Source organism: Zalophus californianus, chromosome 7 (assembly GCF_009762305.2).
Source record: "Zalophus californianus isolate mZalCal1 chromosome 7, mZalCal1.pri.v2, whole genome shotgun sequence".
Classification (NCBI taxonomy): domain Eukaryota; kingdom Metazoa; phylum Chordata; class Mammalia; order Carnivora; family Otariidae; genus Zalophus; species Zalophus californianus.
Window position 1 is genome coordinate 35,653,410 of NC_045601.1, and position 27,433 is coordinate 35,680,842.

The window sequence follows — 27,433 nt, forward strand, 5'->3', positions numbered from 1 at the left end:
CACCCTCCCTTACCTTTCACTGTGCTTTCCAAGTTGGGTTCCTTTGAAAAGGCAAGTGATGATTACAAAATTGGCTACAGGACAGAGACTCCCTTACTTTTGGGGGTAATGTAACCCTGATTATTCTCTCTAAAGTTGCTTTTCATTTTAGCAGCTGCTTCTTAAAACATTTCACTACTACATAACATAAAAGCTATGTAGGTTGGAGAGCCATGGGAGGAGTGTCAGGATTTCAGAAATTGGACAAATCTTAGAACAGGAGATCTTAAACTTAGATCTCTGGTTCTTTACGTTGTCGGTAAAGGGGTGTGTGTCTGTGTGTGTGTGTGTGTGTGTTTCTGGGGAAAGTATTCTATATTTACATGAGATTTCAAAAAAAAAAAGTGAGAAAGGAAGGTTAGAGAGGAATAGAAAGAAGGAGCTGGGAGGGAGGGTTGATACACTGGGACAAAAGGGGCTGGGTAGGTTGTAAACAGAAAGGTTCAAGTGCTTGTGAATTGGAAGATTTTAAGTATACTACTCCATAACATTGTCATCTCATTTTTCATCTTTGAAAATGTTCTTTTCCTACATTTTCCAGTTTGATTTTGTCTACTGTTCGATGGAGAAAGGAATGAATCTATCCAAAGGAATGAATAATAAGAACCTAGCTAATCAGTGTGCTTTAGCATGTCATGTAGACAATCTCATTTAGTCCTGAGAGCAGACTGCAGCGGTTAGAGGATTTCAAGATAAGGCAACTAAGACCAAGAAAAGTTAAATTGTTTGCCCAAGCTAGACAGTTTAAGAGATGGGTAGGAGGTACAGAAAACTGGAGTCCTGAAAGACCCTGGAGAGAAAAGCCCAGCAGATTATAAAATCTGCCTCCTCTTTAGGCAGATGATATTCAGTAATAACGTCTTATAAACCTACTGCACAGGTTTTCTGTGCCCTGCAGGGGAAAGTGAAAATTTTGGTGGTCAAAGAAAGTACCAGGTAGATTGCTGCTTTTATGTTCTAAGACGCTGTAGGGGAAGGAGATTAAACTATAGCACAATGTTGGGTCAGGTTCCTAAATCTTAGCATGTAGGAGGTAAACTCCCTGAGGAGACTAGTCTCCCAAGAAGGATAAATGTTGTGCTAATTTTACACACCTTTTTTTTTTTTTTAGTGTTTTGTGTTGTCTAAAAGTTTTAGAAGCTGTCCTATTTTCAAATGTCAGTTGGATACCTAGAACAAATACAAAGCTGTTCCTCTCAGGGATTACAAGAAACTTTATTCCTGCAGAATGTGAATGAAGCAGTTTCATATTTTGCCAGGGCAATGGAAGGGACATTTTAGGGAGAGAAAAGTTGTTGGAAATTGAATTCTGCTAAGATGCAAGGTCAGTCCTTTTGTATCAGAGTTTGAGGGACAAGTTTATTTTTCCCGCCCTGACATTTTATAATGTGTGTCTCATTCTGTCTTTTGGAAACAAACTATATGATACAAGGAGTGAAATCCATTAGAGGAGAGGCACAATCTTAAGAAATAATAGAATGTAAAAGTTTGGAGAATTAATAATAGACCACACAAAAAAGTGAGGGCATCTATCTCAGCCTTACCAAAATGTTGTAACCTTTTGGGGGAATTGTCAAGATTGAGAACGTTGTTTAAAGTCATTTTAGGTCCTATGTATTTTGCCTCTTTGTTTTATATTTGAAATAAAACCAACACAGTTACCATTTTTGAGATTCTTCCTTTTTTGCTTGCCTTCAGTTGAATTCACCAAAAGTTTACAGCTACAAAAATCCCTCTGTTAGGTACAAGGTGGAAAAAAACGTTTGTGATCTCCAAAAGCTTACACTGGGGCTGGGCAGATGCACAGTTATATATTGTGTATTTGGTATATAAGAGAACATTATAGAAGTGCAAAAGATATGCAGAACAGGAAACACCAATAAATAGTGGTCAGATTTTGTCATAAAAACATTCCGTTTCACACCGATGCTCCATTGTTCTAGGTTTTTAGATGAACAAGATACATGAATTTTGAATTTTTTGTGGAGTTTTTCACTCAAGTAAACAAATTCCATAAGTGGCAAGTGTTCTGAAGGAAATAACAAAGAATGACACGTTAGAAAGAATCTTAGAAGGGGTGCCTGGGTGGCTTAGGCAGTTGAGCATCTAACTCTTGGTTTTGGCTCGGGGCATGATCTCAGGGTTCTGAGATCCAGCCCTCCATTGGTCTCCACACTGCGCATGGTGCCTGCTTAAGATTCTCTTTCCCTCTCCCTCTGCCCCTCACTCCCCTGCTCACATGCTCTCTCTCTGTCTCCCTTCCAAAAAAAAAAAAAAAAAAAAAAATCTTAGAAGGAACTACTTTAGTTAACAGACCAAAGAACACTTCACCAATAAATGGCATTTGTGCCAAGACCTGAATGATGAAAGTAATTCAGTGGAAGGGAGAGTACTCCAACCTGAGACAGGCATAAGCTTGGATTTTTGATGGGCAGAAGGAAGCCTACTGTATCTGGAGCATGTTGAGTAAGGGAAGAAAGGAGAAGGAGATTACATGTGAGAGGAATGCAGGGGCCAGATTATATTGAAGCTGATAGGCTAGAGTACAGAGTTTGGATTTAATTCTCATTGTACTGTACAGATGAAAAAAGATTAATTGTATGTTTTGAAGAAAATGAATCTGGGTGTCTGTAGAAAGCTATTGTACGGCTGCTAGTGTGGAAGTCATGCAACCTGTTGGGAGTGGTTCTAGTCCTCCTGAGAGATGAGAGGAGTTGGATAAACTAGTGAAGATGAAGAGAAGTGGATGGATTGAAGCCATGGTTTGGACATAGAGACAAAAGAAATTGCTAGTGGATTTTAAGAAGCACTTGAAGGACTGGGAAAAATCAAACTGATTCCTAGGTTCCTAATTTTAGTCACTTGGTATATTATGTTGCCACCTAATGAGATGAAGAAAAATGGGGTGAGGAGAAGAAGTTTGGATAAAGGAAATGAAAGCTGAAACATAACAAAAAAGTAGTCAGTGGCATTGTCTCGAGCACAAAGGCGACAGTGCAGAAATGCTTAAGAGACGTTAATTTTACAACAAAGAAGAAAATCATCCTGGATGGGCTGGTACCCCAAAACACAATTTCAGTTGTCACTGTTCTCTCTACCCAGAGATCGTGATTACTTCTTCTTAAGCTTTCTGGGCACAAAACTATATTACTGTACAGCATCTCTGTTTTTTTCACACCAACGGTTTCTGGCATGTTCTTTGTACTAGGGGAATCTCACTCAATGCCAAGAAATAACTGTTTTGCACAGTGTGTTGGTGCTCTGGTAGCTATTCAAAATGGTCCCCAGAACACATAAAAATTCTTTTCTTATTAGGATAGAATATTACTCAAGCCTTTGGACTCTGACTGGAACTATGTCTGGATAGTTGGTCTGGATTTCTTAGTCTACATAATCATGTGAACCAATTCCCTAGAACAAATCTCTCTCTCTGTGTGTATGTGTGTGGTATGTCCTGTTGGTTGTGTTTCTCTGATGAAGCCTGACTAATAGAGCCTTTCTGTTTATACTGATGTACAGAAATTCAACATTTTTTGATTTTCATTCTCCGTCTATCATCCCAGTGAAGACTTTCATTTCATTGAGTACATCTTTATACCCTGAAGAGACTGAGTGAAGTAGATGCAATATAAATAAAATCACTGATAATGTTCTCATTAGAGCATAAAGATAAAAAGGATTATGTATATTAATATTTAGTGGCTCTCCACATGTGGTCCTGGGTTTCTAAGACCCTTTTCGGGTTCAGCATGGTCAGAACTATTGTCATAATAGCACTAAGATATTATCTTCCCTTTTTTCCTCCTATTTTCTCATGAGTATATGGTAGAATTTCCCAGAGGCTACATGGTATCTGATATTACAACAGATTGAATGGATAAATAAAAACGAGAACCTAGCTGTCTTCTATTAAGTCAGACATGAAAGAGATTTGCAAAAATGTAGAACAATGCTCTCTTCCTATTATTTTATTTTTTTAAAGATTTATTTATTTATTTGAGAGAGAGAGTATGAACTGGGGGGGTAGGGAGTGGCAGAGGGAGAGGGAGAAGCAGACTCCCCACTGAGCAGGGAGCCTGACATGGGGCTCTTGATCCCAGGACTCTGAGATCATGAACTGAGCCAAAGGCAGACGCTTAACCGACTGAGCCACTCAGGCGCCCCTCTTCATATTATTTTTTTGTTTGTTTTAGAAAATATAGTAGTTTTTATAAAAACATGTTATTTAGATTACCATATAATGGATTTATTGTTATTAGTCTTAAAAGAATTAATAAGCCTTTTTGAAGTTTCTCAGTTTGAATTTCTTATATGGTCAAGACTGATAGAACTCAGGGAAACAAAAGCTCTTTGATGTCCTCAATAATTTTTAAGAGTATGAAAGTGGTCCTGAGACTAAAACATTAGAGAACCTTTGCTCTAATAGAAGGTTTTTCATATACACAAGAGTGGCTCTCATAAAAATGTTAAGTGTGTACTTCCAAACATTATACTCTTTCATCAAATGATTCTGTCTAGAAGCACCATAAACCAGTTCCAATTGTTTGTTTTATTATTGCTGTTGTTTTGACATCTTCTGATAATTTCTCTCACGTAAAGGTAAAGTTGTCACTGCCTCAACAGTTATATGTTGTTATATTTTGAGAGCGGGTCTCTTTGTCTCCTTCTCCTTTATTCAGTCATCCAGATAACCAGCTAACAAGTACTTGTTGAACTTCTACCATATACAAGGCCCTCATTCGATGCTGTGCCAGGTGTTAGTTCATTGCTTTTGTAGCTCCAAATCCACCCTTTATTACCTGCTCTGTGCTAGAGGAGGTTGACCATGAAGCATTTCTCCTTTGTAGCTAGTGCAATGCTACGCTACAGAGTTTGTCATGTAGTATCTTGTAGTTTGTCAATAGAGGGTGCTGAAAGGATTTTAGCAGGAAGGTGCTTCTACGCCTGTTTTGAGTTGTGCTTCTGTTTTAGTTCTTTTCATGTTAATACTGAGGAGCTGGCAGTGGCCCAGTGATCGGCACAGTGCATGCAGTCCCTTAATGTGCTTCTGGCCCCAGCCCTGGCCTAGGGACCTTGCTGTGGGCTCCCTGCGTGCGCACAGCCCACCCCCAGCCTCTGGCGCCCTGATGCGTGGGAGTCTTTGCTGCTTGTGGACGCTCTGGCCTGAGTGACCCAGCAACCTTCTTCCTCATCCAGTGGGCTGCAGAAGTCCACCTCCTCTGAGGAGATCTGATTCTCAGCAGCCTCCCTCCCCTCTCCACATCTGTCCTTCCCTGGGTGCTGTGCTTACTCTTTAGGGTTCTTTGCAACTTCAGAGTTTCTACTTCTCATAGTTTTTGATTCTTAGATCACATTTTCAACTGTTACATTTTCTGTGCGGCTTCTCTCTGCTGATGGGCCTCTGAATAAATTAGGTGCTTTCTATCACTCTTCTGAGGGGGATGAACAACGCCTGTATAAATTATTTAAAATTTGTACAAAAGCAGTGCATAATTAAGGGCCAGAACCAGGAAGGCAGACTGTGTATCAAAGAGCTTCAAGGCAGGGAAAGCTCAATAAGGACGGGGTGCTGAGGAAGATCAATGGGCAAGAATTGGTGCTGGGCTGAGATGAGGGAGGCTTCCTTACAGAGCCATGAGCCTGTTCTGGAGAAGAAAACTGTCATGGTGTGTGGGGAAAGTCGCGAGGGCTCGGTCAGATTGGAGAAGTCAGAGGAGGTACCGTGGCAAAGATCATGGAGGGTCATCAGTACCAGGCAGAGAAGTGGAAATTCCTTTCAGTTTAGTTAACAGGGCACCTTCAGTGGATCTTAAATAAGAATTGACTTTATAAAAATATGTTAGTGTACTAAAGGATATATATAAATAAGAGTTTTAAGATGAACTATGGAAACCTGTTTATCATTCATTATTTTCTGTGCAGTTAATCCTATTTCCTGTGTTACTATGTTATTTCTAGAAGTACATCTTAAAGATAAAATTTTCATCTATGGGACATTATTTACTCATCTAGATACTAGACTATGGCGTTTTTTAATATGGGACTTGTTTTCTGTGGTTATTCTTTTTAAATAAAAACTGCTATTTAGTCTACTCACTGCCCCCCTCTTTTAATGAATTGAAATAAGAAGTTTCTGATATTTGTATTGTGTTTTTTCTTTTGAAAGCCAAGGTGCTGTTAATCTGTAGGATGCAAATAGGACCTATTTTTAAAAGGCAAATACCTATGTTTATATCTTAAGTATTTATCATTTGACGTTACTTTTGTAAGATAGTATTCACGTAGTCTCTCTTTTTTTTAAAGTACAAATCTAATGCATGTTCATTATGGAACATTCAGTGAATGTACATGAAGATAAGAAAAGAGAAGACAATTATAGCTCCCTTTTGATAATACAGTTAACTATATGCTATATATTCTTTTATTCCTGTCATATGTGCGTGTGCATGTGTACCTCTATGAATATGCACATTTTACACAATTGTATTTAGTTATATATGTGGTTTTTCAAAACGGGTATAATATTTTATAACCTGCTTATTTTACTTAACATAGTGTGAATATCTTTCATCAAGTGGTTTTAGTAATTTGTTTTTAATGACTGCAGAATTACTCATCAAACTGATTTATCATAATTTTACAAATTGCCTATTATTGGACGTTTAAAATGCTTTTGTTTTTCTCTATTTTATTTTTTATTTTATTTTATTGTTTTTAAAAGATTTTCCTTTTAAGTAATCTTTACACCCAACAGTGGGACTCAAACCCACAACCCCGAGATAAAAGAGTCGAGTGCTCTACCAGCTGAGCCAGCCAGGTGCCCCTGTTTTTCTCTATTTTGAATAATGTAATGATGAGATGGACATCTTTTTTTAAGCTGTATCTTTGTATGTATACAAATTGTTTATCTAGTTTACATTCTTTGATTTGGAATCACCAGCTGAGGGTATCTATCTCTTTTAAGGTTTTTGATTCTCATTGTCAGAATGCTCTCCAGAAAAGTTACACATTTTTAAAAAAGTGATCATAAGCCTAAGAAGTTTTTCTTTTATGTCTTAAATGATATATTTGAGACCTCTGTTGCTCCAGAGACTGTAAGGAATATTTGTAAGGCCACATCAAAGGAATCACATTCATTAAAAGTTACTACATAATACGTTTGACACAGATGTTTCATTATTAAGTCTTGAGATAGGTAAATCACAACTAAATAGAACTGAACTCGTATTAGAAACCTGAGGGATTAGTTAGCTGGTGACAGAACTATAACAAGTAAGCTTAAATTAGGATATAAAGAATGAGGGAAATGCATATCATTGAATTTCCTGACTCTGAGTGTTACAGTCAGTTACTTTGGGAGACTGTAGAAGTAATTTTTAGAAGTTGATAAGAATAGCATAGTGTTCTCTATGTTTGGGATGATGAAAGTAAATCTTATGTCAAATAGGCAGCTACCTCCATGGTGCCTACTGGGTAAATTGCCACTCTATGAAATCAACTGGTAGAAGTGCTTGGTTGGCTCTTGGGTGCTAGTGCTTGCTTCTTCCTTTCTGCAACCATGAACTAAATGCATATTATTTCATAACACTCAGAAAACGTAGCAGTAATTAGACTGCATTGAAAGAAACATTCTATAGAAATGAAATATCAGCACTATTTTTTTTTAAATTAACTTGTATTGAAATGCTGGAATAGCTTGAGCAAGCTTTTATTTTGTGACTTTTGTCTTTTCTAATGATCCAATTGGTAATTCCTACAAATTAATATACTTTGCTCATCCCATTTCCTTAATAAGAAAATTATCATAGCTTAAAAGTGCAACTGGATGAAAATTGCTAAATGGTCTTAATGGTAAATATCACAGTATGTAATTAAGATGTTTGACAAAGCATATTTTATGCCAAAGTTTATTTTGTAATGGAAGAAAATAACTATTTGAAAGCCCATAAGTCAATTAGAGGGCACTACTTTGAAATTGACAATCAGAAGCTAAAATTGATGAAGACTTGTAAAAATAATTTAAATTCACTACTGTTATACTATATCACTGAAAAAACAAACAAACAAACAAAACCTGTTCTGGCAGTGGAGAAATAGGTCAAAGCTTTGTAAAGAAGCTGAGGCCCGATAACAGTAAGTAACTTGTCTAAGATCTCAGGCCTGGTCTTAGTTAAAGCAATCATTAGTCAGAGCTCTGCTTGGGTGAATCTGAAAGACATGTTGGCACATCAGCCATGGACCTCAGAATGTGGGTATAGCCAAGAATGGAAACATCCTGCTTGTATAAATTGGATTGGGATCCAGGATATCCTCTTTAAAAAAAAAGAGACATAATTTCTCCAAAAATATACATGGCCAATTTATTCTATTAATGTGCATGCAATCTGTGAAAATCAAGAAGAAGTAAAAAAAGAGAATTTCAGGTTACAAGAGAAGATGACTCCTGAGGAAAAGGAAGTGGAAGTCCTGTCAGTAGTCATCACTATAGTAAGCGTATTCCGTATACGTTGCCTGATAACTGATAGTGTTATCATGTGAAATCTTTACATAAGTTCTGAGCTCTAGAAAGGGAATTCATCAGATGTGAAATTTCAGTTTCTTAGGTAGTAAAATTCCTCTTAGCTGCCAAGATTTGAACTTGCTTTTGAGGTTAACCGAACTAGTTAGTCTAGTAGTCAATGAGTATTTAGTGTGGTATGTAAAAATTACTGTGTTTTAGGGAGGAAACAGGGTTGTTTGGTCAGGAAGAGAGGTCCTAGTGTAATCCTTGTAACAATGGATTCTGTAATACTACACCTAATATGTTCTGGTTAAAATTACATCCTAGGGGAAAAAATTACCATAAAATTTGTGTTCTACCTTAAGTGTGACAGATAGGCATATTGACATTTTTGTGATATGTATCTTTGTTAAAATCCACAGTGATGTGAGAAGATATGGTGATTTTTTTCTGCAGCGGCCCTTGGACTAATAGCAGCAGCTGATGTTCAAGTCCCATGTTTGTACTTAGCACTAAGACTGTGTGTTTGGTGGAACTAGGGTGTGCTATGAGGTTTGGGACTTCTTATGTCCTTTGACAGACAACCAAGAAATATTTATTAAATCGAAGGTAATGAAGTCGGACTAGTGTTTTCAAACCAGGATCCTTGCAGCTCTGGAGGAGCATATGGTGGGACTATGGCAGAACTGGGGCCAGCAGCCAGCCATGGTGGTTAGCTGATAGCTTAGTGGGCAGGGCTCGAAGAAGTAGGCAAATCTACTAGGTGTCAGATTCTCAGATCTAAAAAATTGACATTTTCAACTTCTCTCCTCATATGTACACTGCAGAGTATCCTTATTCTCTGAACTTAAGTTCAGAGTGGTTAGTACCGAGTAGTTAGCCAGCTTGTGTAAACGATGACCTTGGGGTCTGAAATCAGAAAGGATTGTACCTGCACTTAGTTAACCCATCTCTCTGAAAGAGTAGTATGACAGGGAAGGAAAGATGCCCCCTCTATGGAAGCCATGTTTGTTTTCATGTTTGATAATCAAAGACCTTTGTTTAGTAAAGACTACAGGATTGGGATCTGGATTTGAACCAGGCTCTCCCTACTCTATTTGACTTTGAATAAGTTACTAATTGTACTTCAGTTTACTAATTTGTAAAGCAGGTTGTTTCACCAGAGCAAATGAATTGATATGTATTACGTACTTTGAACAATATCTGTTACTTACTAAAAATTTGAGTTCACCTACGTGTTTGATATTTTTCTATGGATCTGTTCTGGAAGACAGTCCTTTTAAGTTAAATTTAATGCTCAAAATGGATTTGTATTTTTTTTAGCATATTTTTTCCTGTTATTAGATACTCCCTTTTGCTTATGTGTCTATTTAGCTTTATTATATGTAATGTCATTTCAGGTTCCTATATGATAGTGGACTCTTCAGATCATGACCCTGGAGAAAAAGCCAGACTTCAGCTGCCGACAATGAAGGAGAACGACACTCACTGTATTGATTTCAGTTACCTTTTATACAGCCAGAAAGGGTTGAATCCAGGCACTTTGAACATATTGGTTAGGGTGAATAAAGGACCTCTTGCCAATCCAATTTGGAATGTGACTGGATTCACGGGTAGAGATTGGCTTCGGGCGGAACTAGCAGTGAGCACCTTTTGGCCCAATGAATATCAGGTAATCATCTATGCTTTTCTGGTTTATGTTTTCGTGTCATTGGCTCTCACAGTGTATGTAATACTCAGAGGTAAATACTAACGCATTGGAACAGAGATCATCTCTTTCTCCCCTCCTCTCGCCCTCTTCTTGAGGAAATATTTAAATACATTGGCACACAACCTTTAAAGTAGTGAGACTATTTCCACATACTGAAAAACAGTAGTGTTAGGTACAAAAATCTGTTGGTTGTTTGACAAAGAGCTACTTATTGACAGATTTGTCTCTGTTCAGGAAGAAAAAGTCCTTTTTATTTGAGCGCATTATTCAGACTGGATTGGTTTGCTCACTTCTGACAATAACATTTGAAAACTAAACATGAAATAGTGTTTCATGAATTATATCATCTAAGGGGGAGGCATTTTGAATAAATTATTTACATTTTTGTCGGTTACATGCAGTCTCAAAACAAGCAAACAAAAAAGGAAAAGTGGTCCACATGTCTTTGTTTCCCCCAACCCAAGAAATACTTGATTTAATTATGATTAAACCGGACAGTGAATAATATATCTACTTTATGTTTTGTGAGGCTGATTTTTATATGGTTTAACCAAAAACGATCATTTACCAGTTTGGAGAGTTGTTCAAAATCCTCCCTATAAGGTTCAGTAGAACTATTCTCGGCTTTCTGAAATATCACCTTATCCCACTTTGCTTTTACTAAAGTGAAGTTTTAGTAAACCGTTATGCTAACTGAAAGAAATCTAAAGAGGATTTCCGCTTTTTTGAAAAAAAAGGTAAAAAGCTAAAATAGCATGCAGACTTTGTTTTGCAGCGAGCCATTATGGAAGCAGCCAGCACACAGCTCAGCTGCAACAGGGGCCCCGCCAAGCTCCTTCCCCAGGAACTGCATTCAGCATCTTAGCATCAAGCTACCATGGCTTTGAACTGTGTGAGCATCTGTGCTTTATCTGGATTTATTTTGTGCATCTGTTAACAAGATGTGTCCTAAGGTATCAGAAAAGGCGAAGAGATTATTTTTGGGTCTGGGAACACTCAAAAAATTTTCCATATAAGTTAATGTAATTGCTTCTTTATCCTGTTTAGGTTTATGAAAAGTTTCATAAGGACCCTATACTTTCAATAGCAGGGGAAACCTGTCCCTGGACAAAGAAAATTACCTCTTTTGAAAGTTCACTTTTGCGTTAGGTCTTGAGATTTAAACTTTTAAAAGACTTGTCTGTTTATAGTTTGTTACAGAACCTAATGAGAATGCATTATGTAAAAGTATATTTTATTTTGGTCAGTGGGTAATTTATAAGCTAAGAACAATTCATTTCTGCTTTTTAAAAATGAACAATTTCTTGTCTTTATTCCTGGGAGAGGGAACACAGTGCATTGTTTTAATTGCTTTGTCATGAGTTGATTTTTCTATTTTATTAAAAAACCTCTTACTTCATAGGTATCGTTCCACAGGTAAGGTTCTTTGTTCAGGGTTATTTGTCTATTGAGATCTTAATGGATTTTCTTCAGGTACTAGTTGATTCTGTTATTCTTGAGCTGAAGGATGTTGTTCTTCAGTGTAGGAAAGCTATCTGCTTTTCCAGGGCCCACAGCTCTGGGAGGGCTGCATGTGTGGGTGGGTGGCTGGAAGTGTATGAAACTAATGCTAAGGCAACGAAAGCAAGATCAAGTGGGCTCATCTCTGACAACAGTGGGTCATCATTTGCTGGTTCACCCTCACAGTGCATTGTCCTTTCACTGACTTCACTACAACCTGTTATTGGAGCTTAACACTGAAAAGAAAATCTCTGATTTAACAAAAGAAAACTGTCAGAGGATTCAGCCTCCTTAAAATAAATTTAAACCCAAATAACAAATTAGCAGAATTGTTAAACATTTGGTTTCTGGAGTCAGATTGCCTGTATTCAACACTGTTTGCTATTTGCTATCTGTATAGATTGTTCTTTAAGGAATCAAATTGTTAGTTATATCTTTAAAGAAAAACATTGAAGTGGATTTTGATAAATCCAACAAATAATATATCTGGGTATTGTGCTAATATGCCTTCACAACTAAGAAATAGCATACATAAAATTAATTACCTTTTCTTATTTTTCGCAAGAGCTGTCTTTGAGTTATTGATATTTTAATAACATTTTCTTATGGCACACGTTTCTGCAATATTAATTTTAATGTTGAGTTACACTATTATGGACTAGATTCTTCTTTGTTCAGTCTCATTTTGCATGACAGAGCTCCCTTAGGGTTATGTGTACCTTTACTGTTTTAAGCAAGCAGTGCTAAAAGTGCGTGTGCAAGTTTCAGCCTGGCCAGTGAGATCTTTTTGGAGCTGTCAGAGAAAAAGGTTACTACATAACTTGGAACCTGTGGGTAAACGTTTCTTTCTTGCAGATTGAAATTTGAGCAATAGATCATTACTTAAGTGATTAATTACTTTACTTCCACATCATTTTTCCTTAACCCACAAAACTTAACAATCAATGAGAACAAAAAACAGAGTAAGATTATTTTTATTCATGTGCTTAGTGCTCAGTAGATTACTTGATTGATGATTAAATTGATTCTGTCATTTAGATACCTAGTTGTACCTGTGTATCAGTTATTAGAAACACCAGCATCACATAAACTATATTTATGTAGCATTTTTGCTATTAGGAAATAGCATGAAAAACTTTTGACTGTTGCTTAATGCAGAATCTTTATTTTTTAAATATTTTAAAAATTAAAATGTAGCCATTACATTGTGCTATGTTAGAAGCCTACCTACTTTTTTAATTCTTAAAGAAACACTGCCTTTTTTTTTTTTCCCCTAGACTCTAGATTAAGTAAGCTATGATATGCATAGAAACTATTCTTCCTGGTTCCACAGATTATTCAACTTCAACATTCTCCAGAGATTTCACACTCTCCAAAATTTCTTTTAAATTTTTTTTAACCTTCTCATTTTTTGAATTCCCTTTTCTTTTGTATTTCTTGTAGAAAATCCTATCTTTTATTTGCCTGAGCCATTAGTTACTCAACCATCCCTCCAATACACTCCTTATCGTCAACTTCAACAACAACAATCAAAAAGAAAATTACCCCAGGGTGCTACTACTTTTAATTAGTATAGGATAATTTTTATATAAAAATCATACTCCTGGAAGTGGATTAAAAAGAACCAAACCTCTCTATAAGCTAGCTCTTCTTTTTTTTCCTTTTTCTGTTGAACTAAAAAACAGATGTAGTGTATCTTTGGTGTGATTTACCCTTCCTAGAAATTTCAACTAGCCAGACACCTAAACAGAAGATGACTGAACAGGAAATTTATTATATTGTGGACGGTTTAATAATGAGGAGATACCAGTTTTTAACCCCAAGAAACTTGAAGTGTTATTTGAGAAAGGAAAAAAATAATATACATGAAGTTACAAAATAAAGGCAAAATTAAGAGTTTTGGTTACCTGCCAGATCAGTATAAGGCTCATGGACTTTGGAGGCAGTTCTTCCTGGGTGAATCTTGACTCTGCTATTTAGCAGTTGTACAGCCTGGAACATATTCCTTAATTTCTTTCAGTACAGTTTCCTTATCTGATAAATCAACAATACGTATCATATCTATAGTGATTAGAAAGGTATCTGACACACTGTATGTGTTTACCATAAAGTTAGATTAACATGATGGGTAGATAAAAAATTTGTGAAATCTGTTGGGTTTAATATATGCCCAGCATTTCCTTCTGTTTTGAAAGCATGCTGTTCTCCTTTTTGTTTGTTTTTTCTCAAGACTTAATTCTTGTAGAGCAGTTTAAGTTCACAGCAAAATGGAGAGGAAGGTACAGAGATTTCCCATAAACGCCCTGTCCCCACACATGCACAGCCTGCCCCATTATCACCGTTCCCCACGGGCGGGACATTTATTACAATGAATGAACGTACACTGACACACAGTAACCACTCAAAGTTCATAGTAAGTTTATTTTAGGGTTTACTCTTGGTGCTGTGCAGTCTGAGTTTAAACAAGTGTATTATGGCATGCATCACTGTAGTATCATAGAGGACTTTCACTGCCCTAAAAATTCTCTGTGCTCTGCCTGTTCATCCCTCCTCCTCCATGTTATTCTTTTCAGGTTTCATGCTTATTTATTTATTTTTTTAAATTTTTGTTAATTTATTTGAGAGAGAGAGAGAGAGAACATGAGCAGGGGTGGGGTGCAGAGGGAGACGGATGAGCAGACAGACCTCTGAGCAGGGAGCCCATCATAGGCCTCCATCCCAGGACCCTAGGTTTTGTGTGTGTGTGTGTGTGTGTGTGTGTGTGTGTGTGTGTTTAAGATTTTATTTATTTATTTGAGAGAGAGAGAGAGAGCACAGGAGCAGGGGGAAGGGCAAAGGGAGAAGGAGAAGCAGACTCCTTGCTGAGCAGGGAGCCAGATGTGGGACTTGATCCCTGAGCCAAAGGCAGCTGCCTAACTGGTTGAGCCACCCAGGTGCCCCTAGGTTTTGTGTTTATTAAAATGTCTACTGGGGCGCCTGGGTGGCTCAACCAGTTAAAGAGTCTGACTTCAGCTTAGCTCATGATCTCAAGGTCGTGGGATCGAGCCCCGCCTTGGGCTCCCTGCTCAGCAGGGTGTCTGCTCATCCCTCTCCCTCTGCAACACCCTTCCTCCCCTGCAACACCCCTCCCCCCACCCCGCTCGTGCTCTCTCTCGCACATAAATAAAAATAAAATGTCCACTTATTTGACAGCTTATTAACATGAAGTTTCACCATGCTAACCCGTGGGGACATACAGGCGAGTCCCTTTTCTCCGGAAACTTACATTCTAGCTAGGCGCGCTAGAGGAGATAAAAATGTAAATCAGATGTGGGGTCTGCCCTTAGGGGGCCTAGTCCAGAGGGGAAATGTGAGATACACAGAGATAAGACTTGAGACAATATAACATTTGTTAAATGACTTAAGAGAGATAAATGTAAAATATCGTGGGGAAAATGAAAACAAAAGATTTGTTTCCAAAGTAATTTAAGGCATAAATGGGACTATAATTCTTATCTCTTGATTCCTGTATTTCTAGATGAGTATGCTTTTCACTGTACCACATTGTTTTTCTTAAACCACAGTTATTTGGAGCCAACACTTTCTATAGTGAAAGAGAAGCAAATGTAAATTTTATGACATAAGCATTGCAATGATATACTAATATATAAGGAACTGTTTCTCACCTGTGTCTTAAGAGCAATAAATGTCTTTTTGGCTCAGTATACTAATTATAGGAAGTATCATATCATATTTTTTTTATTTGCCATGGTTACAAGTTGCTAATTCTACCTCTTTTTATAGACCTCAAGTGAGTACTGTAAAATTTCAAATTGATCACCAAATAGAAGTAAAAAGAAAAAAAAAATCCAAAACATTATGAGGCATTATCTCAGTGTTAAATTTCAACTGAAGATCAACACACCTCTAAAAGTATAATTTTCTCCACTCTGGAAATCTGACCTGTCTTGTATGCATAAAACTCAGTTCTGCTTTGGGATTAAATCCATTAGTTTCTTACTGAACAGTGAAGTTGTTACCAAATGAGGCAGGCAGACATAACTTCTAAAACTATTAGTGGAAACCTAATCTGCTGTTTTCCATTAACTGGGTGCACATCATTAATCACAAAAATGATGCATGATGAAAACTACAGGGGTTTGGCCAGAAACTGGAAAGTGATAATATAGCATAACGTGTCTTTTTTTTTTTTTTTGCTCCCTAATTCACTGAGAAACAAACACTGAACTTTTGCAACCCATTCTCTTCTTTTCTGTCGGCTTGAAAAAAAATGTAAGAACTGGACAGGCATGGGATTTTTTGGTTTTTGTCTCCTTTTTAAAGCTTTATGTTAACACGTATTGCACTGATGTTTTGGCAATGGAATGATTGTTACACTCCAGAGATACTGCTGGCTTTGGATCTAAGAGGATTAGGACTTAAACCAAGTGACTGTTTACTTAAAATAAAAAATCTCTCAAAGATTGATCTTTGGGGATGGGGCTGAAGTAGGAGCATGCTCATGAACCAGCCATGCAAAGAGTGAGGAAAAGAGCTCTTGGAACATTGCCAATTTACACTGGTCCTCATTCAGCCATGAATGTCCCACTGAAGGAAGGAGGTTGGCAAGGCTTTTCTTTCCTAGATGTATTAGTTTGCTTGGCTGCCATAACATTCGGTGGCTGTGGCTTAAGCCACAGAAATGTACTTCTCTCATTCTGGGAAGTCTAAAGACCAAGGTGCCAGCCTCTTGGCTCCTGGTGAGAGCTCTCCTCCTGGCTTATAAATGGCTACCTTCTCACTGTGTCCTCACATCTTAAGAAAAGACAGCTTTTCTTCTTCCTATAAGGGCACCAGGCCTCTCAGATGAGGGTCCCTTATCACTTCATTTAACTTTAGTTCACTCCCAAAGGCCCTATCTCCAAATACAGTCACGTTGAGGATTTGGGCTTCAGCGTGAATTTTGGGGGGAAAGAATTCAGTCCATACAACTAGATGTATATTACACTTATAACTTTTTCATTTATAAGCATTATAAATGACCCAGCTCATCATCTTGTATAACAATGTTGCAGATATTATCTGTTCAGTCTTCATTCTCCTCTCTTTCTTGCACAGTGGCAGCTCCCACCTTACTGTCCTGTCTTCCTTTGTAGGTAGGAGTGGCCATATGACCCAGCTCTGGCCAATGAGCTATGAGGGAAAATCTGCTGGGGGACTTCTGGGAAAGATGTTCGTCCTGATAAAAAAGAGAGAGACCTATTGTTGCCTGAGAGCATGATACTTGGCACTGCTGCCCGTTGTCTTGTAACTATGAGGAAGGTGATAAACTGAGGGTAACAGAACAGAGTAAGGAAGGGGTCAGGGTCCTACCTCAGGCAAAATAATGACAATAATATTTAAGATAAAAACTATTTGTAAAAAACTTTTAGGTGAGTACTCTCCTATGCAGACAAGAGCATCCTAGTATAACCATGTCACATCTTTCTTGAGCTTTCAAGCAGTCCCACCTATAACCCATACTATTTGTGGATAGCACCTGTGAGCCATATGGGCAGAAATAAAAGTACACATTATCTATCTGTGAATGGAAGTTTTCCAGTTCAGTCGTACAGAGAAGATAGACCTATATACTTGAAAATGTAAATAGGCCTGTAAGGCAATGAATCAATGACTGGAGGGAGCAGAAAGAAAGGAAGGAAGGAAAGATCATTTGTTGGTTATCTACCATGTTTAAGACACTGGGCTGGATAATTCCATGTCTGTCATCTTCAGTTTGATTTAATATTTGATCAGGTGCTAAATGAATGTTCCTTATCTTCATGCATGGACTAAATTGCTGGTTATTTAATGGTCAAAATTATCCCCCCCTTTTTCCTCTTTACCAGTTTAATCTTGCTATTAAAAGTTCGGACTTTAGCCCTATCAGTGACTTCAGAACTAGATAGGCTTATTCTTCTTAAGGCAATAGTAATTGCCTAACACCGGCACTTTGGCTCATTTTTCCGTTGTCTAAATACCTTCTGTTTGATAGGCTATTAACAAAGCAGCCTTTTGCTGCTGATGTTTAATCTTAATGATTTCCTACTTGTTTCATTTAAAGTACTCCAAATGGGTTTGGAAAAACGCCCATGTTGTTATAGTCATTGTTTTCATAAAACTTATAACCAACCCTGTGAGGATGACTTCTCCTGTGTCCTGAGGGTGATTTGCTCTTACATCTGCTTTACTTTTCCTTTAGATTCTGTAATTGATTCATTGATGAAACTTACAGTTTGTAAATAAATGTAAACAAGGGAAGAAGCGAGTCCTGCTTGTTAACACAATAATTACTGCAAATAGATGACAGAAGTCTCTTGTTAATCTACTAAATCATACCTGTTTTTATTTAGAGTAAGCAGGAGCTTTCAAGTGCCCCTTTACTAATTCTTGTGAGAACCAGTTCCATGAAATTAATTCATTTCTCTTTTAAGAGTGGATGGAAAAATAATGAGCAGTAAGGAGAGTTAGGCAGTGTTTGTTCGATGTGTGACTTTTTTTCTTTAAGAGTTTGTTTTATCCAAGGGGACTGGGGAAGACAGATGCTCCAAAGAGTAACGGAAGGGAGGCCAGTTTTTTGCTGGCTCACTCCCTTGCATTCAACACAGTTTGTTGAGTCTGCATTAACACGTGTCTGCTTCCTTGTTTTCCACACCTCTTTATTAATTATTTAGCATACATTTAATGGGCTCATCTTCGTGTACCAAGATTAAAAAAAAATAAATATCCTATCCGGGGCAGGATCCCTACCCAAACACAAAAAAATTGCGAGATTTTCCTTCTAATCAGCTTAATGATGTTTCTGACAATGCTGTACCATTTATTAATGCAGTACCGTCTCATAGAAGAAAAATAAGAGACAACAATTTAAAATCAATTCTTTCTGCAGTTATTTTGTCTGCTGACTTTGATAGTTAATTGGAAGTGGTCTTTTTTTGAAGGCTTTCGAGTTTCAGTACAACTTGAATTTTTGTGTGACCTCTTTGTCCATTTCCATTTCAAAGACTGGGTAGTTTTTTTTTCTTCTTATTTTAGACTACATGCGGTATGTGAACAAAATTATTGGCTCTTCACAGGAAAAACAAAACTAAGTGACATTATGCTTTTATTTAAAATTTAACTTGTACGCTGTGGGGATTTCAGTTTTTATTCTTAGAGCATAATGGAAAAATAAAAGGATATAATTATCTATTTTAGTAGGAGTTTTTCAGTGGAGAGAATGTAGTAGGAAGGAAATATAAGGGAAATGTCAGGCAGAGTTAGAGTTTGTATCTATTACTATTCTTTTAGATGATATTATATAGAATCTATTCTGTTGTTAGTAACACAAGTTGGAATATAAAGGGAAACAAACTTCAGATGCTGTAAATTAAAACATCCGCTTATATAATCTAGTGGAAAGTTTATGATTAATTTTAGTTGTTTTCATTTTCAAAAGGTATTTTTTAAAACTGTCATTATAAAACTAGTTGCTACGTGTTATTTCTGCATTTAGTTATATAAATAACCATTGCACACACCACTGGAATTTCCTGATGAGATTTAAATTCTTAATATTCTTTGAATGATCTTTTAAAAAATCATTCTTCTCAGCAGTAAATTCTTCTGGAAGCAGTAAATCAATTCTCATTTTATGTTTAAAAATAAGGTCTGTAGTCATAAATTTATACCAAGTAATAATTCAATAAAGTAATAAAGAATGGAAAATTTCTAGCACCTAGAGATCAAAGTTTAGTTCAAACCTAAACACCTTTAGATCCTGGTATTTTGCAACAACAGCACAAGTATAATACTTGGAAACAGATATAGTGATTCTCCAGGTTAATAGTTATTAAAAAAACACTTGGTTTGGTTGTGAACTTACACAATGTAAGTTATGTAAGACTTACAAAGGGATTAGTCTGCTTAGCCCCATAAATACCAGGGTGAATTTCTCTGTTGTTATTGTTGTTGTTATTTATTTATTTTTTGATTGCTCTTTGTCTTCTTTTTCCCTGTTATGTTTTCCCCTCTTCCTGTTTTCCTCCCCTCTCTTGGTGGAGGGGAAATTATAAGCAGAACAATAAACACATCACCAAGTAATTTTATTTATTTAATATGTGTATATTTATTACATTAGGTATTCTGACATGCTACATGAGAATTAAGTCTTTATTTTTTTTTTATGTTAGTATAATATAGAGTGGAGTCCCTTTTATATACTGGGTAAAAGTTAAAACTAGACATCATTTGGCCTTGTTCAAGTCCACATCCAATGGTCAACACCTCTTTGCTCATTGAGTGACTATTTCGTGGGACCTTTTGAGTTTCAGTCCCTGCAGTGTGGGATAGCTAGTCTACATGTGTTTGATGAAGTTCACAGGAGGTAATGAAAGCTGCAAAGTAGTCGATTTAAAGCTCATATTTACGAATGAAAAACTTGAACTAAAGCTAGTAAAGTAAAAAAGAAACAGACTTGAAAGGATTTGGGATTCTGTCACAGCATAAGGGAAGTGGAGTATCCAAGCTTAAAGAAGACATGGAACCCAGAGTATCCATCAGGACAATAGAAACTTTGAATTTCTCTGTGAAGGTCAACTGTGAACAACTCCTTTCTTTATATCAACGTGACAAATATTTATCAAGCAACATCTACCCCAGGCACTATTCTGGCTGCTGGGGATGTACCATGCTGAAGTCTGACAGTTCCTGATATCCCAGAATTCCAGTCTTGGGATGGGGGTGGGGGGGTGATAAATAAATAAACGAGAAAAAGATTAGAATGCAAGGAGTGCTATGCAGATAATTAAGATAGAGTGATAGGACAGTTAGGTCTTGGAAACCACCCTGGACCAGGTGGTTCAGGAAGAGCTAGTTGAGAAGATGACCTTCACCTGGAGATCTGAATGGCAAAAAGGACCTAGGTACACTAAGATCAGAAAAAATGCTTTAGGGACAGAAAACAGCTAAATGAAGGCCCTTAAATCTGGAAGGAGATTGGCATGGTGGAGGGATGGCGACAGGCCCAGGGGTCAAAAGGGTCCTTTTTAAAGATGAGAAGCTTTGTAATCCAAGGGAAAGAGTCTGAACACTTTATGAAGATTGTCATCAAGGGATTCTATTTACTCACTTGGGTCTCATCTTATCCATGTTCCAAATGTATATTCTTCTTTAGGCTTTTCAGCACTTACTCTCCAGTCACAGCTCTGGTTGTTTTCCATCTTGATAATGGTAACATTTTCCTGAATCTTTTATAAATCAGTTACTTTTCTTGGGATGCTGATTTGCTGATATTGCATTCCTCAGATTTTGCCAATGTTTCCTTGAAAGTCAAAATGATTAGCCATCATTTGAGGTCCTTCATAATTTAGCTTCAGTCAACTGCTTCAATCTCTGTACCATTATTATTTTTTTCTTGGCACCATCTGCTTTAGTAAGTTGCAAATTGCTCTAGCTGTGCTTTAGACAATTTGGGTGTGTGTGTGTGTGTGTGTGTGTGTGTGTGAGAGAGAGAGAGAGAGAGAGAGAGAGAGAGAATTTGCACACAGTATATCCACCTTCTGAAGTGCCTTTGTTTCTTCCTTTCCCTTGCTACCAAGAAGCCTTTGCTAGGCACTTCAGTTCTCCTCATATCTGTATTCTCTATTGCTTACATCGCTAATTAGATATTTAGCTTGTAATATTTCAGATAGTTTTGTGTCTTGTACCTCCAAGTGGACTGTAGATCCCCTTTAAAAGGAGACTGGGTATGCCAGGAGGCCAGTGTAATTTTTACATGGTGCTTTGTATTTTATAAAGCAGTTTGACAAATTAAAAAAAAAAAAAACAGCCTTACAATAATAGGTCACTGGGAAGAGTATAATGATTTTATTTTAGTGATAATGACTTAGAGATGATATAGGTGACTTGTTTAAGGTCATGTTACTAGCTAGAATTGAGTTAAGTCCCCTAAAGATAAATTCTAGTATCTCTCTAGTGTGCCAGGCTGTTTGTTTATTGATAATGACTTTCCAGTCTTGGCATCAAAAGGAAATTGGACTTGCTGATGAAATATTAAGTGATGGGATAAGAGTAGGGTTATAATTTTTTCATTTTCATGTAATTTTTCAGGAGACATTTTCTTTTTGTTTGTTTTTATCTTTTCCTTTTTTTTTTTAGAGAGCGTGCGCAAGAGTGGGGAGGGGCTGAGGGAGAGGGAGAGAGACTCTCTCCATGCTGGGCTGGATCTCAGGACCTGAGCTGAAATCAAGAGTCAGATGCTCAACCGACTGAGCCACCCAGGCACCCTAGGAGACATTTTCTTAATATTATTTGCTAATGTTTCTTTAAAAAATAAGTATTTTTATGGTTTGTCTGTTCAGGGATTGATTGGATGAAGTAAGTTTAATGCTTAAGGGGGCATCTCAGAACTTTGGTGGACTGGCTTTTAATTCATTTTCACAACCAACCAAGTATTTATTGAATTGTTATTACATGCTAAATTTGGGGAGAAAACAAACAAGTATGAAAATAATTTCATATTTTTGTTTAGGGAATATAAAGTTCACCAAGGAGATTGGCCATATGTTTTTAAGTTTTTGTGGTGAGTGATGATTAAATAGGATGTTTTACATAATTATTTCAAAATTTATTTATGTTTAGAAATGCTGTGATAAAATAATGGGAAAAAAGTCTTTTGAGGGAGATGAAACATCCATATCGGCTGTCTTGTATTGTTATTTAATTAACTATCCAATGGAGTGAAGAAAACGATACTATTAATGGAACTCTAAGAAGGAAGCAACACATGGGTTCTTTGGTCCGACAAAAATGGAGCTGTATCTGGGTATATAAAGGCAGGGGAAAAGGAGGTTTAGCTTTCCCAGTTGCAAGGCATAGATAGCACCCTCAGCTGTTCTGAAATGAGAATGATCACACTGGGTGACGGGACAGCCACAGTGGTCTGGCTGAAGTCAGGGTTTTGAAATTGGGAAGAATGATAGATTACGTTGAATAGGTTGGATCCTAATGTAGAGAAGTCTCCAAATCTAGGTCAAGGGATTTGTTTTATTTTGATTCCTAACTGCTTGTGGCTCACTCAGAAGAGTCTCTAGCAAGAGCAGTGTGATAACAGTAATGATTCTTTAAAAGTCATTCTTTTAAGACTGAGCTCAGCAGATCCAAGGTGGGCCTTGACTTAGCATTTGCTGACCATCCCCACACTCTGTTATCCACGCCTCATCTGTTCAAACTAGACTCTTGAAGTTGTGACATTTGGCAATTTGGAGGATGACCTGTGGGGGGCAAGGCATACTTTTGTTACTCAGTTCCCTTTCTGCTAGGTAGAGATTTATTTGTTACGAAAGGTAATCAGGTTTTGGCAGACAGACTCGCATTAGGGGAAAAGAAAAAGTCTATCAAGGATTCTGCCTTTGTCAACAGAATTGCTAAATTTTGTTCATTTAAGCTTATTCTTTCTGCTGGGATCGCTGGGGAACTTTCCCTTATTATAAAGGATGAACAATGTCCAGATGATGCTCTTCTCTTCCATCTGCCTGTTAAACCCTTAATCTCCTACACCTGGGTGGCTTCTAATCCTTTATTTGCTTTCTGTTCCAGTGGTTCCAAGTTCTGAGTCACGTGTGCCAAGTAAGTTTCCTTGTGCCATAAAAGGGCACTCGATGCCCCAAGATCTCCTGGATAATAAAGTGAGTTGCTGTTCACAAATGAACTTGCCAGTTTTAATGCAACCCACTTAGTGAATGGCATCCACTCACTATACAGCCAGAAGTGCCCTATTGATTGGCAGCAGGAAGCTCCTTGTTCACGTTGAGAGTTCCTTTTGCTGAGTTCCTAGCCTCTGAGAATTGTCCCAGGGCTGCCTTTGTGATGCCGCAAAAGGCCCTTTCTCCTTTTTTCTCATTGCCATTTACTTCTCAGTTTGGAGCCAGTTGAGTTATTTAGTCACAGGCCTGGCTTGTAAGGTGCAGAAGTTCGAAATGAGTTTGTTTTTGGATCTTAGTCAGGGTTCTTTTTGGAAGAGGGTCAAGCAAAGAATATAGCAGGCAAAATTATCCACTCTTTCTTAGTTATCACTATACTAACTAAAATTCAGTGGGATACCTTGTAGAGAGGTTATGCCCTGCATTGAATTTCAGCTTCGAACCCCACTTAGTTCAGAGAGCGCTCGGGTTGCAGAAATATGCCTCTCACCTCAGCTGTGTAAACCTCCCTAGCAAACCATCTCCACACTCAGTGGGATCATGTGTATCTATCAGCCACCTTAGGGAATAATTGGGAATCAGAAAGAAAGGCACAGTCTGCTTCCTCTGTTCTCTAAGTAAAAGCCTGGAAAGGTTATCTATAACTAACTAGTAAAGCATGGTGCCTGTCAGATCAAGACAGGGTATAGCTCACTAAGCTTGAAGGAAAAAAAAAAAAAAAAAAGAGAGAGAGAAAGAAAAAAGCTGTTCATTTCCTAGTACCTTTGCATCTCTGTTTAGCCATCATATAAATGGATTACTTTGGTTTGTAGAAGCAGAGACTGGAACTTTTTCTTTTATATTTTTCATCTTATAACCATTACAAAAAAAGACAGTGGATTTTAAAGGAGATTACTTAAACTTAAATTTGTGATCTGATTGCCTGGAGAGAGTGAGCTGTTAATAGCCTGAGTATGGGAAATTGTCAAAATCGTGTTTATTAAATTTGAGAAGAAAAAAATTAAAAAAATATGAATATTTTAATTTGGAGGGAATCATTTGGAAAATATGCATTAGAAAGACATTTGTGGGGGCTCCTGGGTGGCTCAGTCCTTAAGCCAGTCTGCCTTCAGCTCGGGTCGTGATCCCAGGGTCCTGGGATTGAGCTCCGCATCGGGCTCCCCGCTTGGTGGGAAGCCTGCTTCTTCCTCTCCCGCTCCCCCTGCTTGTGTTCCTGCTCTCGCTATATCTCTCTCTCTGTCAAATAAATAAATAAAATATTAAAAAAAAAGAAAGAAAGACATTTGTGCTTTTTATGGCAGCCAGATTATACAAAAATGCTTTAATTCCTGAGTATTATTACTACAGTTCTCTTCTTCAGCAATACAAAGTAGTTAGGCCTATAAAAAATTAACCAGAGCTTCTGATGTAACAGATTTTGGAGGCAGTAACTCTAGTGAGAGGAGGTCCAAGCTGTTTTATGGAGCAGCCCCCATATCCTGATATGGCCGTTGCTTTGCATAGGGTAAGCCTTGCTTGCACTTCAGGACTGCTGCACCTCATCTTGGACAGTTCCGTACTGTTCCGGATGGTTCCCAGAGTCTTCTGACTCCCTCTAGACTCTGGATTCCTGCCCCCATCTCTGACTCTGCCCTGCTCAAGGAGGCCCCATTGACATTTACCACTTCTGCCCCAAGGAGAACAATGCTCCTTAAGAAAGAATCTTGTCCTTAGGACTAGGGGCTAGGATAATTGGGGAGTGGGAAAGGTGATGCCTCTGACTTACCCTTTACTGAGATCCTTTAAAAAAGTCTAGTGAGTGTTCAGTTGGATTAGACTTCATGAGAGATTAAATTAACCCTTTGAACTAAGAAGCACTTCTAATGGCAGAGTTGGGATTTATAGCCTATTGACTATTTTCTGACTGTGGAGTGAGACATTTAGCATAGAGAATGTCAACCCTGTGATTTGTTTTAAATTTAAATTCAATTAGCCAACTTAGAGTACATCATTAGTTTCAGATGTAGCATTCAGTAATTTATCAGTTTCCTCTAACACCCAGTGCTCATCACATCATGTGCCCTCCTTAATGCTCATCACCCAGTTACCCTATCCTGCCACCTGCTTCCTCTCCAGCAACCCTCAGTTTATTTCCTGTAGTTAAGAGTCTCACATGGTTTGTCTCCCTCTCTCAAGACTTCCCATTCGGTATTCCCTCCCTTCTCCTACATTCCTCTGTCCTGTTTTTTATATTCCACATATGAATGAAACCATATGATAATTGTCTTTCTCTGACTGACTTATTTCATTCAGCATAATACCCTCCAGTTCAATTCACATCAACGTAAATGGTAAGTATTCATCCTTTCTGATGGCTGAGTAATAGTCCATTGTGTGTGTGTGTGTGTGTGTGTGTGTGTGTGTGTGTGTGTATACACACACATGTATATATATATATATATATATACCACATCTTCTTTATCCATTCATCTGTCGATGGACATCTTGGCTCTTTCCACAGTTTGGCTATTGTGGACATTGCTGCTATGAACATTGGGGTGCAGGTGCCTGTGTGGATCATTATATTTGTATCTTTGGGGTAAATACCTAGTAGTGCGGTTGCTGGGTCATAGGGTAGCTCTGTTTTCAACTTTTTGAGGAACCTCCATACTGTTTTCCAGAGTGGTTGCACCAACTTGCGTTCCCACCAACAGTGAAAGAGGATTCCCTTTTCTCCACATCCTCGCCAACATCTGTTGTTTCCTGTGTTGTTCATTTTAGCCATTCTGACTGGTGTGAGGTGGTATCTCATTGTGGTTTTGATTTGCATTTCCCTGATGCCAAGTGATGTTGAGCACTTTTTCATGTGTCTGTTGGCCATTTGGATGTCTTCTTTGGAGAAATGTCTGTTCATGTCTTCTGCCCATTTCTTGACTGGATTGATTTTTAGGTGTTGAGTTTGGCAAGTTCTTTATAGATTTTGGATACTAGCCCTTTATCTGATATGTCATTTGCAAATATCTTCTCCCATTCTGTCAGTTGCCTTTTAGTTTTGTTGACTGTTTGCTTTGCTGTGCAGAAGCTTTTTATCTTGATGAGGTTCCAATAGTTCACTTTTGCCTTTGTTTCCCTTGCCTTTGGAGATGTGTCTTGCAGGAAGTTTCTGTGGCCGAGGTCGAAGAGGTTGCTGCTTGTGTTCTCCTCTAGGATTTTGATGGATTCCTATCTCACATTTGGGTCTTTCATCCATTTTGATTTTTAATTCCTAAGACTCTAATATTATTTATGTAAAAGTGGCATATAATCTCTGTGGTTATCTTCTTTCTTCTGCATCTTTCATTTCTTTTTCCCAGACCAACCCAACCCAACATATACCATGCGTCCATTGATGCCTACCTCACTCTGCAAATCTAAAGTTTCATCCAGCAGAAAAAAATTTTCACTGTACTGTGTACATCTGTTCTTCATATCCAAACTTCTTGAGAGGGGAATTTTTACTTACTGCCTCTAGTTTCTCTCAGAATTATTCTCTCTTACACCTAATAGCTTGATACCTTATAGCTTGACTGTTATCTCTTTCATGCAACTGAAAATTACCATCTCTGTATGATGAGAGGCCTCTAACTTTTTCCAAGTCCTTATTCTCTTGACTTCAGTGTAACATTGACATTACTGGACCGTCTTTTCCTTCCTTAGAGCTAAAAACCTGTATTGTACTTTTATTTAAAAAAAAAAAACTAACCATTTTTTTCCCTCTCTTTTTCTGGTCTTTCTCTTTCTGAGTATTAGTCAGTTTTATAAATATTACTTATATTTAATAAACATATAAATAATAAATATAAAAATAAGGATATATAAAATTTTATATAAAATATACAAAGTAGGAAATGTTTTTATAAATATATGACTATGCACAAGATATAAAAAACAATAAGCAAATGTACACGTACCAATACAATAACTGAAATACCATCACTAGAATCCCCTGAGAGTCTCTTCGTGTTA

General features: G+C 37.5%; 1 protein-coding gene across 8 annotated transcripts in view; it reads left to right on the forward strand.

The window, feature by feature from the left end:
* The window catches only part of PTPRK (protein tyrosine phosphatase receptor type K), a 553,961-nt gene that overhangs the window by 192,289 nt on the left and 334,239 nt on the right, over nt 1-27,433 (forward strand). For all 8 annotated transcript variants that reach the window (XM_027601765.2, XM_027601758.2, XM_027601759.2 and 5 more), the window contains exon 3: nt 9,940-10,211. In XM_027601765.2, coding sequence (XP_027457566.1) covers nt 9,940-10,211 — 272 coding nt within the window. The remainder of the gene's footprint in view (nt 1-9,939; nt 10,212-27,433) is intronic.